The sequence below is a fragment of the Daldinia decipiens genome, assembly GCF_022478715.1.
Source record: "Daldinia decipiens strain CBS 113046 unplaced genomic scaffold F4813scaffold_10, whole genome shotgun sequence".
NCBI classification, from domain to species: domain Eukaryota; kingdom Fungi; phylum Ascomycota; class Sordariomycetes; order Xylariales; family Hypoxylaceae; genus Daldinia; species Daldinia decipiens.
This window is the reverse complement of record NW_026054553.1, coordinates 388,274-405,168: the sequence shown is the minus strand read 5'-3', so window position 1 is coordinate 405,168 and position 16,895 is coordinate 388,274. Positions and strand designations below refer to the sequence as shown.

The 16,895-nt window shown below is 47.5% G+C and overlaps 8 protein-coding genes across 8 annotated transcripts; 2 read left to right on the top strand and 6 right to left on the bottom strand.

Moving 5' to 3' along the window:
• Positions 1-611: 611 nt before the first annotated feature.
• Positions 612-2,561, bottom strand: F4813DRAFT_24739 (uncharacterized protein). Its single transcript, XM_049240101.1, has one exon. It carries the CDS (start codon positions 2,277-2,279, stop codon positions 927-929), a length of 1,353 nt encoding a protein of 450 aa, XP_049101165.1. The 5' UTR covers positions 2,280-2,561; the 3' UTR covers positions 612-926.
• A 320-nt stretch (positions 2,562-2,881) lies between these two features.
• On the bottom strand, positions 2,882-3,883 carry F4813DRAFT_354147 (uncharacterized protein). Its single transcript, XM_049242723.1, has one exon. It carries the CDS (start codon positions 3,833-3,835, stop codon positions 3,011-3,013), a length of 825 nt encoding a protein of 274 aa, XP_049101164.1. The 5' UTR covers positions 3,836-3,883; the 3' UTR covers positions 2,882-3,010.
• Positions 3,884-6,425, bottom strand: F4813DRAFT_354145 (nucleoporin protein Ndc1-Nup). The gene is made up of 3 exons (XM_049242722.1): positions 6,104-6,425; positions 5,220-6,043; positions 3,884-5,169 (listed from the first exon to the last, which is right to left on the bottom strand). Exons 1-3 carry the CDS (start codon positions 6,240-6,242, stop codon positions 4,192-4,194), a joined length of 1,941 nt encoding a protein of 646 aa, XP_049101163.1. The 5' UTR covers positions 6,243-6,425; the 3' UTR covers positions 3,884-4,191.
• Positions 6,426-6,935: 510 nt separating this feature from the next.
• Positions 6,936-7,838, top strand: F4813DRAFT_387905 (t-SNARE; the record flags this gene model as incomplete). Its single annotated transcript, XM_049246624.1, has 2 exons — positions 6,936-7,232; positions 7,311-7,838. The coding sequence occupies 2 exons, from the start codon at positions 6,936-6,938 to the stop codon at positions 7,836-7,838; spliced, it is 825 nt and encodes a 274-aa protein (XP_049101162.1).
• A 103-nt stretch (positions 7,839-7,941) lies between these two features.
• On the bottom strand, positions 7,942-9,570 carry F4813DRAFT_24719 (uncharacterized protein). The gene has a single exon (XM_049240097.1). It carries the CDS (start codon positions 9,341-9,343, stop codon positions 8,255-8,257), a length of 1,089 nt encoding a protein of 362 aa, XP_049101161.1. The 5' UTR covers positions 9,344-9,570; the 3' UTR covers positions 7,942-8,254.
• Positions 9,571-9,866: 296 nt separating this feature from the next.
• F4813DRAFT_24665 (glycosyltransferase family 4 protein) lies at positions 9,867-12,315 on the top strand. Its single transcript, XM_049240090.1, has 3 exons — positions 9,867-10,718; positions 10,776-11,763; positions 11,820-12,315. Exons 1-3 carry the CDS (start codon positions 10,155-10,157, stop codon positions 11,993-11,995), a joined length of 1,728 nt encoding a protein of 575 aa, XP_049101160.1. The 5' UTR covers positions 9,867-10,154; the 3' UTR covers positions 11,996-12,315.
• On the bottom strand, positions 12,312-15,023 carry F4813DRAFT_354137 (gamma-glutamyltranspeptidase). Its single transcript, XM_049242721.1, has 6 exons — positions 14,556-15,023; positions 14,292-14,485; positions 13,809-14,235; positions 13,684-13,732; positions 13,566-13,621; positions 12,312-13,513 (listed from the first exon to the last, which is right to left on the bottom strand). Exons 1-6 carry the CDS (start codon positions 14,557-14,559, stop codon positions 12,486-12,488), a joined length of 1,758 nt encoding a protein of 585 aa, XP_049101159.1. The 5' UTR covers positions 14,560-15,023; the 3' UTR covers positions 12,312-12,485.
• Positions 15,024-16,190: 1,167 nt separating this feature from the next.
• On the bottom strand, positions 16,191-16,881 carry F4813DRAFT_354133 (uncharacterized protein). The gene has a single exon (XM_049242720.1). It carries the CDS (start codon positions 16,590-16,592, stop codon positions 16,281-16,283), a length of 312 nt encoding a protein of 103 aa, XP_049101158.1. The 5' UTR covers positions 16,593-16,881; the 3' UTR covers positions 16,191-16,280.
• Between the last annotated feature and the right edge of the window lie 14 nt (positions 16,882-16,895).

Below are 16,895 nucleotides of genomic sequence, written 5' to 3'. Positions count from 1 at the left end.
GGGGAAACCAGTGTCAACTCCAAACACACTCAAGGCCAATACTCTACCCAGAGTATCCACGAGTATACGGCTGGCGTATTGAATGGCGATGCCCCCGTTAACACTCTCGTCGGGCTGAGAAACACCGACTTGAACATAATTCCTCGAAATGTTAAGGTCAATCGCGAAGTCGAGGACGCCTTGGCAAAGCTCGCCCAGAGGCCAGAGAAGTACGCATTTCGTCTTTGCCCTATACCTCCACGCATGATATGTATTGCATGTCACATGTCGTCGAGACTCAACCTGTCGATGAACCATATGGTCGTGCACTGTTCACTCGTTCCCCTACTCTATTCCTCAGTGTGGCATGAGATCGTATTACAAACTGTTCGAATCTGATTGGTTTAATAAGTAACGGAACTATTCCATAATAGGTAATAGTTAGGTATAAGCTAACCCCAGCAGAAATTTTGATTAAGTCAAATTCAAGCAGTTTGTACTGAGACCTTCTGTCGCTTCGGAAGAGTAACCCGGGTAGAACTCATCATGCATCGAGGTTGAGTGTGATCCTCATTTCAGTCGGAGATTTTCACATATCCCCTCTTCTCATAACAGGTAGAGAACATGCTAATTCAATCGTAGGTAAGGTTCTTGAGTTTGCTAAGTGGTAGGGTGAGATACCATATGGCTCGGTACATGTTTATGATAATGAAAGCGACGCGTCTGGCGCAGGATACCAAGAGTTGGAATTGTAGTGAACCACATCTGATCGGGGGAATGTACGTATGCATCGCAACGTTTGCCTGATAGGATATCACCTGAAAATGAAAACATTAAATTAGATATCAAAAAGTTCGTATACAAACCGTGATCCTAGCGTAACGCCGGCACCATGCAACTATCCATTTTCAATGCCTTCCCCCGCATAATAGTACAGGCGCTGGGGTTTAGAATGACTCCCCGATTCTTAGTACATATGGTAGGTCACCGCGGTCCTCCCTTGTGGCAAGCCGGATAATAGAAGACTGGGAAGCGGACTTAAAACTTGCGCTCGATTTTCGACTGGCAGGATATGGTCGCCTCGTTTGCGTGAAACTCCCCCCGTTATTTGAACTGGTAGACTGCGATGTCCTCCTACCACCGAATTTACTCCTCGGCGTCGTCGGCGCGGTACGATACTGGTGCCAGGTATGGGTTGAGGAATTGCGGTCCGGTAAGGCCGGCCCACGGGTACGTGAGCGTGTGCTGCTTCCGCTGAGGCTAAGGGAACTTGACCCGCTCCGCGCAGGTGTAGTCGGGTTGGTATCCCGAGGTGCGTCGTCATCGATATGCCCATCGCTTTCGGAGTAAGCGTCGTTAGGACTGCGAGATTCGTATAAAGACGCTGCGTCCAGAGGTTGCATTGCACGTAGAAGTTCGGCGAAAAGATGCATCAGCTGCCGGAAGTGCGCGTTGGACATGGGACGAGTGGAGAAGCGGGCACGCTCATAGCTATCAAGGAACTCAAATGCCTCTGGGGAGCTCAACAGCACGCCGACGCTCATGAGATGCATGACGTAGTCCCTCATCGTCATGTTAGAACGGCGCTGGAGGAGAGAAACAGAGTCCGCATCAAACATTGGGGGGTTCATAGCAGAGGTCGGGTCCATTGGCGCCTGAGAGACAGCCTTAGCTTCAATCAGGTTCGGTAACTCGGAGAGGACTGTGCTATATTGAACATCGGGCAAATCTGGTGAGCTTGGTGAACCCCAGCCGTCGTGCTCAATCTCGCCCCAAACGGGGCGCAAAGGAGGAAATGAGATACCCAGCTGCTCTTCTACCGTTGCAGGCGATTTTGGCTTAAATAACCGAAAAGACCTTCTTGGCTTCTTCATATTTCCCTCGGTTGTAACCCCTTCCTCTGCCACATCTTCCAGTGATGTCACTCGGATTACCGGCGCTATGACCTTTGGATGCGCCCCTAACGCGATGGCAGCACTGCGGCCAAGATCGGTAGCGATCACTTTGCGGACCTCCTTGGGGACATCTCCTTTTTCAATGGGTATCCAAGTTTTGGGTATCGAAGCCAGTACTGTCCGGGTAACATAAAGTCGCAAGATGTAAATGAACAGAACAATTAATACAGTAAGGACAAAGACGATCGCGAGGACGATTAAGTTGATGTATTGACCGGAGGAAAACAGATCCTGGCGTATAAAATCGCCGGGAACGATAAGAAATAAAGCGGCAAGAAGAAGACATAATAGAAGATAGATGGAATTGTAGACTATGCGAGAGACAAGGTTAGTGGCGCTCTTCATTATGACGCGCCAGGTATTAGGATCGAGTATTATAACATTCTCGTGTCGCGCGGCACAGGGCGGCTAAGGCTCCGGCTATTAGGCGACGAGCGACCAAGTTGAAGGAGCGTAATCGAAGTTCATATTAAGAGACGAGTATTCATGACGATTCCTTAGGCCGTGCGATAGGATTAAGACTTGTCGGTTATAAGATCCATAAAGGGCTGCGCGAAGACATCCTAGATGGATGGGGAAAGAAAGGAACAAGTAAGGGTGAAGTTGAGATAACCGTGTTTGTAATTCACCAGGAGATTAGATTGTATGATGCGATTTGCAGGGGTTAATGCCGCTCGGGATTTTAGTTTCCCCACTTCCATCCGAGTGACGTCTGATTGGGCGCCTCGTGTACCCTCCGTTTCAGCTATAGGTACGTACATATTTAGTTGCATCAGCCTCACACTATTCCCGTCCCATACATTCAATATTCAGAAAAGAGTATTAAAAAGGGACTAACCTAGTTAGTTTAACATGTGTTTGTCTCGACTTTAAGCTTTAGCAAATGTACTTAAGTGGCTGTAACCTGGAACGGACGTAAATAATATTAGATCCCGGGTCTAACTTGGCATGATTACCTACCTACCTTACCTAGGTAGGTATTAAAGTCAATAAATCTACGAGCTGCACAAACTAAGAGAACAATATATTTCCATAGTTAGTATTTACTAAACAAGCCTTTATAACAACTATGCCAATCATATTATATTAGCAATGTTTCTAACCTTTCCCCAATATCCCACAAGTAACCCCTTCCTTTCCTTCCCTTTAGCCCGCCGAGTCCAAGACCGCACAACAGCAATAATCTCCCTATCTGCCCACTTCTCCGCCTCCTCAACAATTTCTTCCGGCCTAACACCCGGACCCAATCGTCCACGATTTAAAAACAGCTCAACGACATCCACCCGACCCCGCCGTATAGCCTCGCTAACATTCCGTCTACTAACCGCACTAGTCCTCTCTAATATCCTCTCCACAATCTCAAGCGACTGTCCACCAATCACCGCCGCATACAACGCGCCTCCGCCGGGACCCCACCCATCATACACGTCGGCGCCGTAGTCCAGTAACACGTGCAACACCGGTCCGATCTCCTCTGGCGGCCGGGCGCACGCATCCGTCAGAAAGCTCCGCATGCCGGAGTCGATAGAGAAGCTAGCAAAGTTACGTTCGTGATTGCAGAGAACTTGCAATATTTCTGGATTGGGGTGCTCGAGAACTGCGCGGACGATCCCGTGCTCTTGCATGAGCGAGAACGAGGGGTACATCTGAAGAATAAACTTGACGATAGCGACTTGTTCCGCTGCTACAGCCTGCTCGAGCAATTTACTGGTAGGGGGAATACGGAGCCCCATAGTTGTAGTTAATGCTTCTTGAAGGCTACCTGGGTCAATAAGTTTTGGATAGACTGGTTTACTACCAGGTTGAATGCCGTGATCAGTGAAAAGTCGTTGCAAAGTCGAAATATCCCCGGAAGAACAGACATCGAGTATGTATGGCTCTAGGTCGCCTTGGTAAGTCATGATGTAAAAATTAGGGTTTGCTGGACGATAGAGAGATTAAGTCAACTACCCGACTTAAGACGATCACTATCTAGATTATAGATCACCTTATGTACCTATGTAGGATTTTGTGGCACTGCCACACTGTAAATACAACCTTACCCATAAGACCCATAAGATCCTTACTAAAACCCAGATGAAAGGGATATGTCTTTAAGACGAACACCAATTTTATAGCCAAATAAACTTAACAAACACAGTATTTCTTTTTGTCTTCGTGAACCAATTTTATCATAAAGTTGCACCCATAGCTACTATTACACTTAATGTAACCCGGTCAATTTGCCCTGGAGACTCGACGTGAGCAGCCGCTGCCACTAGCGTATTTGTTGCATTTGCGGTTGAGCCTCTACATTACGGGCTGCTGCGGCCCGTCTCGGCACTTCTACCACCGCTTCCACCTGCTTCTTCTCTGCGGCTTCCCTCGCTAATCTCATATCTGCCCGGGTGAGCCTCAAATCGCTGCTGTACTGCCCAAATGACGTGATGAGCTCGTTTAGTCCGTCCTTCAACGCTTCCAGCAGCTCGTCTACCTCGGGACACACTCGATTCTTTCTAAGATCTGTCCAGTGCATCGGCAATCCATCCCTGAATCTCTCTAGCTTTTTGATCACTGCCGTAAACGTCCGTATGATGGCCGGTACATCTCTTTGGACGTTACCATACTGGTCCTCCGTCAAACTAGACACTGCCAACTTTGATAGAGCGTAGGCAGCGTTGACGTATATGCTAAGTTCGCCATACGGTCGGCCAAGCACAGCAGTTGCTAATCGGCGACTAAAAAGTTGCTGAAATAATATGCCGAATGTGGGTAGACTCAAAATTCGTAATGCTATAGTCTGGGCAAGCGAGTTAATACCTTCGGGAGATAGTGCCTCCTTTTGCTCTTTCGTGAGTAAGTGGTCAGTAGCCTCTAACGCTTTCTTCTTCGCCTCCGGCAAGTATACCTCGGCGGGTGTCTTCCCGGGCGACGTTGCAACACTAGTAACGAACTTGCCTAACGAGTCGCGAAACCCTCTCGAACTCGGTGCTGGTGCCCAAACATCGTCTGTCTTTGGGGGTTGGACAACTCGGGCCTGTGGCTGAGGAGGTGCGGCACTGGGAGGTGCGGGAGGAGGAGCCGGTGGTTTTCCGTACTCGTCGATTCTTTGCTCCAGCGATTTAATCGTGCTCAGACATGTGGCGTAGATCTGCGACCACATTGGGCCATCCTTACGATCGATATCTTCGAATATGCTTCTCCTTCTGATATCGAAGTCCCTTGTAATTAAGGCCAATTCCCATATGGCAAATGCCTACATCGTTAGCGCCATGCTTGAATAGAATGGTAAAGGGAACAACATACCGATATACGTGGTTTCTTGCTCTGTAACCCATTCAATAGACTCCCATTAGGGTCCTTCGACTCAGCACTAAGTGGCTGGCCGTTTTTCAGAGGCGCTCTTCCAAGCTGTAACCTAAAGACCATGTCGCCAAAGTACCACAAAAGGCACAACAAGAACCCTGCCCACATTGATCTTGCCAGCATCCAGATACTCCATGGCGCCTGGGAAGGTGGGATATTAGATTTTGGAAGACTATAGAATAGCCGGAAAAAGGACAAGGCCCAGCCCCAGGCGGAGCGTCGGAGGAAATGGTAAAGTACAACGTAGTTGGCTAAAGAAACAATTATTGAGAGCATCCCAGCGCGAACGACGATTACGGGTACCCATTCGGTTAATCGTATCCAACTGCTTGTTGTTTGAGTATTCGCCTCTCCTTCGCGTTTCGGCTTCACCGTCCCTAGAAGCATTCGGTCGTAATCCGCGGACACATGTAAAATGCCCTGGGCAATCCCTAAAACGATAATATTCACGGTATAGAATAGTGCTCTCTCGTTCAGCCGGGCGCGATCCCCGCTATAGTAGGTGATCCAACCGAGGTTTGCACTAGCCGGAGTTGATAACAGGTATGTTTGACTAAATAGCCATGCGGAGATAGCGAATGTGATTATTGTCTCTATCGTCGCGAAAGACAGGGCATAGTGGCTGAAAGTGTCGAAAGGCGAATGAGACGTTCGAATGCCGATGTGGGAATGGGCAATTCGCAATATTATAACGGGGAGGATACAGCTGAATATAGCTAGGGTGCGAATACTCGCAGGCCCAACTGGAAACCACGGCCACAGCACTGATAATATGTTAGATATCTATGTGATATAATTAGAAGATAGCAATGTACGGCACGTACGATTACTCCAGTTAGCTAAGAAGAGGTTCTCAATATAGGCTAGGCCTAATAAAACCCCGGTGGTTGAGGCGAATCGTCTCTGGAGGGCGGGTTGGAGGAAGTCCTTGTAAGGCGCTCGGCGCGCAATTGCGGGAGGCATCTTCGCAACTGTAAAGGAAAGAAATATTTAACTAGATCAGCTCATGGTTCGGGCTTGGGAAGTAGAAAATGTGATCCGTATGCAGATATTTTCGTGTGAATCTAAGCTCAGAAAAAAGGAATGTTGGCTCTGAGCACCGTTGCTCTGGGGAAGGTTGTTACCTATCGGACGGGTGAATGTAAATAAAATAAAAACTTACAGAGCTTCTTGAAATCCACTGAGAACGTTGTTGCTTTAGGACCTAAGCGTCATCCGCCTTATTGCATTAGCTTAATGCACCAGCCACAGTACAAATGTACATAGTACCTACAAATGTATTTATGGGGTACATGTAGGTACAATCCACGGACCGGGTACCTGCCGCGATTTTTATGTACAAGTACATCATATCCATGGATGACTTACCAACATTGAACGCTAGTGATGTAGTGTAGTAGTGCTGACTGACGTAAGCAGATGCATGTGTAACTTCAATCTTGAATCCCCAATTCGGTTGCCTTGCCGTGACCTGCACTTGTACCTGCGCAATCCGTCGCAGATGATCCTGACTGACATCAAACCCTTCTCATATTATCCGTGCCCATAGTAGGTACCATCTAAATACTCGATCCTTTCAGGACCAACCTCTCTTTAATTCATCAAAATTTCCTTTATTGAATCTCGTCGTTCTCTCCAATCCAGAATCGTCCAGCTATGTCTTTCGATCAGTTATCGTCAATAGAATCCGGCAGCGGGGCTGGCCGTCGCCAGAATAATGGCGCCTACGCGGATGACCCGGAGTTCACTCGATTATCGCAAGGCCTTATGAACAAGCTATTTCATCTACAGGGTAATATTTCAAAGCTGAGGTCGGATATTGGTCTCCTCGGTACTCGACGGGACAATCCTAGATTGCGCGAGCGGGTCCACGTTGTAATTGAGGAGTCTACGGAGCAGTTCAAGGAGGTTGGTGAAGGTATCAAGAAGATTCAGACATGGGAAGAGCCCACTGTAAGTAAATCGAATGATGCGATTGACTATATCTACCTATCTAATGTGACATATGCCTAACTTTTGTTTGCCTCGTAGCCCACCCAGAAGTATTCGCAACAGAAGCTATCGCGCGAATTCAAGGCTGCCCTCAGCGAATTCCAAAACCTTCAGCGCACCGCACTCGAGAAACAACGAGCCTCGGTTAGCGCGGCCAAGGCAGCACTCGACCATGATCAATCTGGCGAGGGCGCCCCGTCTAATGCCACCGGCGAGCAACTACAGCTTCAGCAGCAGGAACAAGTCCACCTAGCTCCCCAGGACGAAGTTGATTTCCAAGAGGCCCTAATTACCGAGCGAGAGGAGGAAATCCGTCAGATAGAGGAAGGTGTTGGCGATCTCAATGTGCTCTTCCAGCAAGTGGCGCAGATCGTCAGCGAGCAGGGTGAGGTGCTGGAGACGATTGAGAGCAACGCCGTTAATATTCGCGACGATACCCGCGGTGCCGACTACGAGTTGAGGAGTGCTGCAAGATATCAGAAGAATGCCCGGAGCAAGGCATGCTGCTTGCTATTAATCCTAGCCGTGATCATGGCTATCGTCCTTTTGGCTGTATTCTTGGGATGAACCAAATCTTTTGGCAATTTGATGGTGTATGAGCGACATCTCGGGCGTTTTGGAGTTGGCGTGAGCAAGTTCGAACTTCTCTTTAAGTGTATCAGGATTGTGTTGGCGATGGCCAATAAGAATTGGTCGTCCCTTGAGGTAACTCAGAGATATCTGTTCCCTCTTTTGCGGTTTATGGGTAGCAAGTAACTATACCTCTATGAAGATAGCTTTGGTATTTATAACCAGTTATATTTGGAGTTTAATCAACATTCGGACTGCCAAACCGCGAGGTTATTCACATAGGTGTAAGTAGGTAATTACAAATACATTGCCAAAAATGGCAAATTTTATGAATTAGTGGCCTTTCCAATAAGTTGCTGTGCAGGTTGGTACGAGTCCTATTCCGAACTGGCGGCTTCAAAATCCACGTTTGTCTAATTTGTAGCTTTTACTGCTTTCTCGATTCGTTTTGGTCGTATGACATCGGCCTCATAACCTACACATCTTTGAACAACATTTGTGTCAATTGGCATGAACTTGGACAATGCCTTGCTCGTAACTGTGTGTGTGGCGCTCGTCGACAGCCAGTAGAGGTGAAGTGCTGCCGGAAGATCTGCAGTCATAGGTCCTATGAGAGCACTTAAGACAATGAGCACTCGACGAAGTCTACGTTGCCTCGTCATTGCCGGAATCTCAACTACAACCTCATTCCCAGGGTTGAGTCCAGCTAGCTGTCGCAATCCGGCTTTGGATTTAGGGAGCATATTCCAGACTAGCAAAGCGGATAGTGCGAAAGGGAGAATGTGGTATGGGTCAGGAGCGGACAGGTCGGGAAACCACAGGCAGCCCTCTAACGTGATGCTTAGATCTGGTAGATTTTTAACATGCTCGGTCGTGGTAGCAGTCACGCTTGGATCTACCGTAATTTCTACGTTGCCTTGAGTATTTGAAGCCGCAACATCTTCAGTTCTACCCAGGAACAGCTGCCCGATAATCCCCCTCGGACCACCACAAACCCGTCTGACGCTCTCGATGCCGATGAGCCAGAAGGGCAGACCTAGGATGCTGGAATATAATTTCCATTCTTGTAAGCCGACTGTACGGTATATCCTCGATGCTAGCTTCTTATGCCTCGCCAATAACTCCTTCGACTCCCGCGAAGATGGAATTCCTTCCCGCTTAATATCCCGCGAGATACGCGCAGTCCATCCCATAAGGACGGGAGTGAATCTAGCCCGACGTTGGTTGATCCTATGTATATAGACGTTGAAGGGTAGCCGAAAAGCGAGGCTTACTCCGACTGCCGCGAGAGGAATCGTTAGGAACCATGGCATGTGAGTAAGATCATGGATAGCTAGCAAGGTATCCTGGGCCGTTTGTATAACAGTGGCGGCAGTTGGTGCAAAATGGAATGACCTGACACTGGGTTGACGTCTAAAGTGACAGGGTTGAGTCCTGGTCCTTGATACTAGGCCAAAGGGCCTAGTTGCCCCTATAGTATGAGTCCAATGAATCGAGCTCATCGTCGATCACCATAAGCCCTTACTGGTTCATGAATGGAAGAATGGAATAGTAAGAAGAGAGCTTATGAACAAACGAACATCATATGTAAAATGATTTTGAAGCTATCGAGCCTTTCATAAATGTACGAAATATAACACCATACTCCAAACAGCTTCAATCTCAAATCTATCTTAGGTGCAGGTACTTAGGTAGGTAGATTTGGAAAATATAGGTATCATTGAATAAGGAATTACGGTTATAGATAGGTTAGTTATACTTCATACTACCTAAGTACCTAAGGTATGTACATAACATAATGTACCTCCTAAATGCATGTGGTATAACGGTAAAAGAAAACTGTTGCAGCTCTATCGATAAATAATGCCTATGCAGCAGCCCGCGCTAGATTATGTGTGGAAGGTGGAAGGTGGAAGGAAGGTGGGATGGGGTGCATAATGCCCAAGGGACCACCTTCCAGAGCTTAGGTTTCCGAGGTGCTAAAAATTAGGTTAGGTACCTAAGCCTAAATACATACAGCCATCAATTCTGGTCACTCTGTCACTTGTATCAACGATTGATCACACGCCAAATTATAATTACCAACAAACCAAGACAACATATGTACCTAACTAATAAATTAACGAGCGCGCAACTTGCAACTTGCAACACCACAATACCTTTCTAGGTCATAACAATGGGTCAACTGGACTGCTTCTGGACTGCTTCTGGCCCAGTCTGAAGAGGCCAGACCGGTATTGTCTTCCTGACACGTGTGCCTAGGCTCATAAACCACATCCTTTTAACAATATTTCTTCGCCAGTCTTTAGGCAAATGTCGGATTTCACCTCTGGCTCAAGCTGTTCCGTTCCCTTTAAAGACGTACCATATTCCTTCGGCATGGAGCCCAAGACTCTAGCCTTTACAGCGATTGCCATCGCCTGTACTCCCTTCGCCGCCTTAATATTCTGGAACTTCATCCTTCCACTCTTATTCCACATATTCGCCCTGACAGCCGGGTCGGCCTTCGGTTGGTGTTTGAGGAAGGGTTCCGAAGGTCGCCGCTCCTTACTTGTCCGCACTACAGCCGAAAGCGAAGCTAGATTTAGAGAGGCTAAAGCTCAAGGGAAAGACGGCAGTGCTAGCAGCGATGATGACGAGAGCTGGGAGAATATCGATGGGTCTACAGCTGGAACGTCTGGCAACGGGGAGAAAGGTGACCGAGACTGGGATGGTATAGTCGGTTTCTTCCATCCTTTCTGCAATGCTGGAGGAGGTGGCGAACGAGTCCTATGGGCTGCGGTTCGAGCTACTCAGAAGAGATGGCCCAACGCCAAGATCGTTATATATACGGGCGACCACGATGTTTCAAAGGAGAGCATGCTCTCTCGTGTCAAGGTTTGGGGTTCCTGTTATGTAATGAACTTGCAATCAAGATTGCTAATTGCACCATAGAATACTTTCAGTATCGACATCCACCCGCCTACGATCCATTTTATCTACCTAACAACTCGACACTGGGTTTTGTCTTCTACATGGCCGCATATGACTTTACTAGGGCAGTCAGTTGGCTCCATACTTATGGGGATGGATGCTTTCTCTTTCCTAGTACCTGACATCTTCGTGGACACTATGGGTTACGCCTTCGTACTCGGTCTGAGCAAGATTCTCTTTCCCAATATGCCAACTGCTGCATATGTACACTATCCTACCATTTCCACAGACATGCTCGACTCCCTCGACCCTAAAACGCCAGTTGGAGGTCAGGGTGTCAATGCCGGGAAGGGGGTTGGCGTTAAAGGTATACTGAAAAAACACTATTGGAAGATCTTCGCCGCTATTTATTCATGGATGGGCGCTTCCGTCGACGTTGTCATGACAAATTCCTCCTGGACGCAAGACCATATTAAGTCTATATGGGGGCCGCGCCGAAAGCAGAGAGGCAGGGAAAATTCTATTGCTGTTGTGTACCCCCCGTGCGCCGTCAATGAGATTGAGCGGGCTGTCGAAATCTCCGAAGAGAGCGAGAAGAGACGCCAGAAGTACTTAGTATACATCGCCCAGTTCCGGCCAGAAAAGAACCACCAACTCATCCTGCAATCCTTTGCCGAATTCGTCAAGACTGGTACTCCCTCAGCAAAAGAAGCCAAATTAGTCCTCCTGGGTAGCGTTAGGGGCGACGACGACTCGAGACGCGTGTACAAGCTTCGTCTGCTGGTCAACGAATTGCAAATCAAGGATCAGGTAATATTCCAGCTGGATGCTCCATGGTCTGAGATCCTCCAATGGCTTGGCAAGGCCTTCGTAGGCGTAAATGGCATGTGGAACGAGCACTTCGGCATCGGCGTAGTCGAGTACCTCGCGGCGGGTCTAATATCAGTCGTGCATAACAGCGGTGGTCCGAAGCTAGACATTGTCATTGATGTTGATGGCCAACCTACGGGTATGTTAATTGCGGCATTTCTTGCATTGTGTTTTTGAACTAATAAGTTCAATTAGGTTTCCACGCCTCCACCACGTCGGAGTTCGCTGAAGGTTTCGAGAAGGCACTCTCGCACCCCGACCCCCTTTCTGTCAGACGCAGAGCGCGCTTATCATCTAAGCGCTTCACTGAGGAAGAGTTCGCCAGGAAATGGTTGGCGGAGCTAGAGAAGCTCGTCGCCATGAAGCTATAAACGAGATTCGTTTCATTCATTACCACTACCCTAACCAATTCTCCTCTCAAAAAATGGTACTATTATCAGTACCAACATTCCTACTACCCAGATAGATATAGACTTACATCCGATACCCCCAGGATTATCACGGTGGGAGGCGGGCTCGGAGTTTGTATTGCCTTGTTTTTATGTTGCGGTGCGTTGTATTATCCTCGTTCATCGCGTTGAGTTGAGGGTGGATGCGGAAACTGAGAGGATACCATAAGTTAGGTTAAGTAGAACCGAGCCCGTATAACTATGGAATACATCCTTATTTACGTAATTCTTTCGAGCCTTAACTTTATGAGTTTTACACCGACAATTTCGAAGACTTGGATTAATATTTGTCTGACAATGTAAGTTCTAAATAGCTATATAGGTACATAACGTAACTCTATCAAAAACACACGGTAATATATATAGGGGTACCTGACCTAATGTCTGTAGCAGGTAGGCAGTAGACAAGTGTCTACAAAGTCAACCCAGCACTATTTTTCTGCCGCGTCTCGCCCGCAGCCTCAAACACGCCATCTTCATCAACGCCGATGGCTTGAACGGCACTATACCCTTCGCGCACCCACGTCACGTTATGCCCCTTCTCTAACATACTCGCCACAGTCGCGTTTTCAAAGGTATATTCGAAGGCAACTTGGTTCGGCATCAACTGGTCGTGGAACCGCGGTGCGGCTACAGCGTGGTTTACAGAGAGCCCACGCTCTAACATGTGCCATAAGACTTGCGTCGTCGAGCTGATAATGCGGGATCCGCCGGCAGCACCAACGACGGCAGCAAGGAGCGGGATGGCGGTTGAGGTGGAAGCGTCGAGCCACTCGGCGATGACGGGGGTGATGGAGGAGAGCGGACGTTTCCCCGGACGGACATAGTTGGCTGGGCTGGGTGCGTAGCCAAACTCGTTACGTACGCCCGGGATGGAGAAATCGTTCATCTCGTCGTTGAGTACGACGCCCGTCTCGGGGACCATAAGCAAGCTACCAAAAAGTAGGTTAACAGTGGTGGTAGACGAGACGGCGGTACCCGAGGAATCCGCCGTCGAGATGTGCGAGGTGCCGTGGCTTTCGGGAACGTAGATGCGCGGCGGGTCGTAGTTTTCAACAGGTTGTGTTTTATCATCGCGAATGCGCCGACGTATCGACTCGGCGTGTGCATCGTCCAGCATAGCCTCCTCGAGCCGCGACATACCGGAGACGAAGGCCGGGTCGCCGAGGGCCTGGTGCGCGCCGTACGCGAAACGCATCGATTCGTCGAAACGGTGGAGCGTGAGATTAGGATCAGCAGCTGCGTCTGAAGCGTCGTAGCCCTCCATCGTCTTTAGTGTGCTGAGACAGACGGCGCCGCTGCTAGGTACGCCCGAGGAGAAAAGCTTGAAGCCACGGTACGAGATGCCGATGGGCTCGCGAATGATGGCCTCGTAGTTAGACATGTCTTCTAGGGTCATGGTTCCGTTATACTTCTGGATGTGCTTGATCGTCGCCTCGGCTTAGAAAAGATTAGAATACTTTGTTTCGAGGAAGAGAGAGATTCTACGAACCCATTGGGCCAGTATAGAATACGTCGGCACCATGCTCAGCTATCTGTTCTAGTGTTCTAGATTGGAAGGTGAGTAAAGACCGAGAGTGTTTGATTATTTCCATGAGTAAACCTCTTACTTTGCGTAGCGCTCTCTGGTCATAGTATCACCTAACTTAACAAGCACACCTAACAAAATAGTTAGCTAACATTATTATTGTGAAACGCCTTCACGATGGAAGACATGTAAGTTGGCAGTTCTCACCATTCGGGGCGAAGTCTTGAGCCCACGAGGGATCTTCGACTAAGAAATTCCAGCCGGCCGTTCCGAGGCCGAACTCCATGTAACGTACCAGATCCTCGGAAACCGGGAATCCGCGGCGCGCAAGGGAGGCGGCTGGTTGCACAACAGACTTCCAAGATAGTAAGCCGAACTTCTTATGGGCGTATTCGAGACCTCGCAGCTCGCCCGGTACACCCACGGAAAGCCCACCGTGCACACTACCCATCACGTTACCTTGATACATATCCTCGAAGGCCGCACTAGGAGCGGATTCGCGATAATCGATGACGGTGTAGTTGCCGTTACTATCCCGGACGAGACTGAATCCACCGCCACCGATTCCCGAATGATACATGCCGATAACACCGACACATAGCTGAGTCCCGACAAAAGCATCAATGGCATTTCCCTATTACAGATATGAGCAGTCTAATAGCGGAAATTCTAGCTATCGGTACTACTCACACCTTGATCAAGGAGGTCAATGCCAATTTGACTACAGATTTTACTCTCAGAAGCGACAGCGCCTCGCTTCCCTGAAACGGATTGCTGGTGCAATACCGCTTGTCCAGTTGGTTGCCATTGTGAAGGGACCGCAGCCGAAGGGGCGACAGCTAGAAGTAACAGCAGAAGACTCTGCGGGAGTGTTGTAGGAGTTACTTAGGGGTCATGTTAGTTACTAGATGGTAAGAAATTAAGGAGGTAGATGTAACTCAAACGTCTACTCACTCATCTCGCAAAGTCTTTACAAATGTTGTGATCGGAACTCGGTATGTTGCAATCGTCCCAATCCGTCGTCTGTGCTCTCTATCTAACCCTGGGTACTCTCAGAGCACAGCATATCATACGACGGGGTTGCGTACTCTGAGGTAGAGACACTGATACCCTGTGATTATAACTACCTCTATCAACGGTAGCGCATTAGTATACGATAGAATAATAATGATAATGTAAAGAATGAAAAGGAAATAAATATAGATGATAGATGATGGTGATAATTAGAGAACGACACTCCGACGACGTTAGGGTAGTTATCTTTTGTACAAGGTTGCAAAGCCAGATTATAAAGCGAGATAAGCAGCCCGGCATGGAAGTTTAATACTAATAATAATAATAGTCTAACCTAGGTAGTTAATACTGTAAAGCCCCACCACACTATCACGTAGCAAGCTTGTAGCTCAGACTTACATAAATGTCGTAATCTATTAGGTATACCCGAGCGGGTTGGATAGTAAACTTCTTTGTCTATAATTTATATTCAACTACATTATGTAAGTCAAGTTGGGCTATTGTCTCTTCATTACATTTTTAAACCGCGATACATGACGAAATACGCGGTAGAACACAGCTTACGGCAAATAAGCTAACATGAGCTAGGCATTATAGCCATGGATTTTTAGGGGCTCATCCCCTGTCTATCGCGCCCTGGATTTGTAATTCATACACAGGAAACCATCCGAGGTCACCGAGACGCGCACCTTCAATCAAGCCCGAATACTTTCCTGGTCTCAATATCGGGAAGTCAGATGAGTCCATCTAATGCCCCCTAGACAGGAATGGATTCATACAAGATCTAAGGCTTGTAAAGTTCTGATAAGATTGTGATATTTAAGAGCGACAATAGCTATCGCATATGGTTTCTATAACTATACGTAGGTATATATAGGTTTTCAATAAGTATAAAGCTATCAAGTGACTGTCGGGTCAAATATCAGAAATTATACCACCTCGTATTCTCTTCATTATAAATCGCTGAGCTGGTTAAGCCTAGAGATTTAACGGCATAAATAACTATAACTATATTTTGAATTAACTATAATATTTAGTTAACCTAGTTACTTTCTTCAAACATCTATGAGGACTGTATTTGACAGTGTTATTTCGTAGCAAAGAAGTCTATGGTATATCCAAAACTGTAATTGACGAGATGCTACGTACTTCAGCATATATACACGTTACAGCTCTTCTCACTACTGGCCAAGAATTAAGTCGTATGTCGAAGGTCGGGCTGTTATAAGAAGGAATAACGTGTGGTAAGGCGTAAGTATCATACTATATTGTTCTATCATTTAGCCTATCTAAGAAGATAACAATTTTCCGATGAGACTTGTCTGCTTGTCTAATGAGGGGTAATCATATCACTTGGCGATGTCCAGCGGCCGCCATGTTGAGGCTGTGAGACAAACCCCCTGGTTATTCACGGCCGTTTGGGTTACGATTCATACGTAGGAGGCGCACGTATCAGCCTTGTAGCGCCTCAACAATAGAACTGAGACACACATAGGTATCACAAGGTTGAGTGTCGATTAGGTACGTCATCGCTGTGGCGTGACGTCGGGGCGGATAGAAGGCTTTGTTGTGACATAGCCGACCTAGAGCTCGATAGATATAAACTTGTCGTCTCTCCCGGATGGTAATCGATTGTATAACTTAACCATATAAAAAGTTTTACCTTTAAGAAAAGCAAATTATTGAACACCATGTGTTTCGGAGTGAGTAGATATGCATTCCTAGCATCACGTACATAGTACATATACCCAGCATACTCATACTTATCATATACCTATCATATAAGCTGTTTTTAAAGGAGAGGCCATGACTAACAAGATTTCTATTGAGCAGTCGAGCAAAAGCCATCCAAGAGAAGAACCCGCAAGGCCTGCAAGGCATGATCAAGCCCACCCACCGCACGGAACCGTTCACGGAAGAGCTGGGAATGCCCACGGCGGAAGTCATGGCGGACACCACAAGACGCATCCCGCACATGACGAAGGGAATCACGATGCGATGCTAGCAGGGCAGCAGGCACAAATGGATCCGGTGGCTCAAGGCATGATATAAATCAGTGTCATACTGAGGCTTGGATGGATGAATAATGTTGAAGCAAAGTTGTGTGAGCTTTGCTGTATGAAACTTATAGGAATATTTATCGAGTTCTTAATAGGAGAAATAGGAGATGTGGTTTAGACTGTATACTTGAATAAATGTGACTTACGAAGTAATCCGTACAAATCCTTAAAAAGACAGTGCGGGGTCGTATAGTATCTAATCGCGATAAGCTACCGTAGT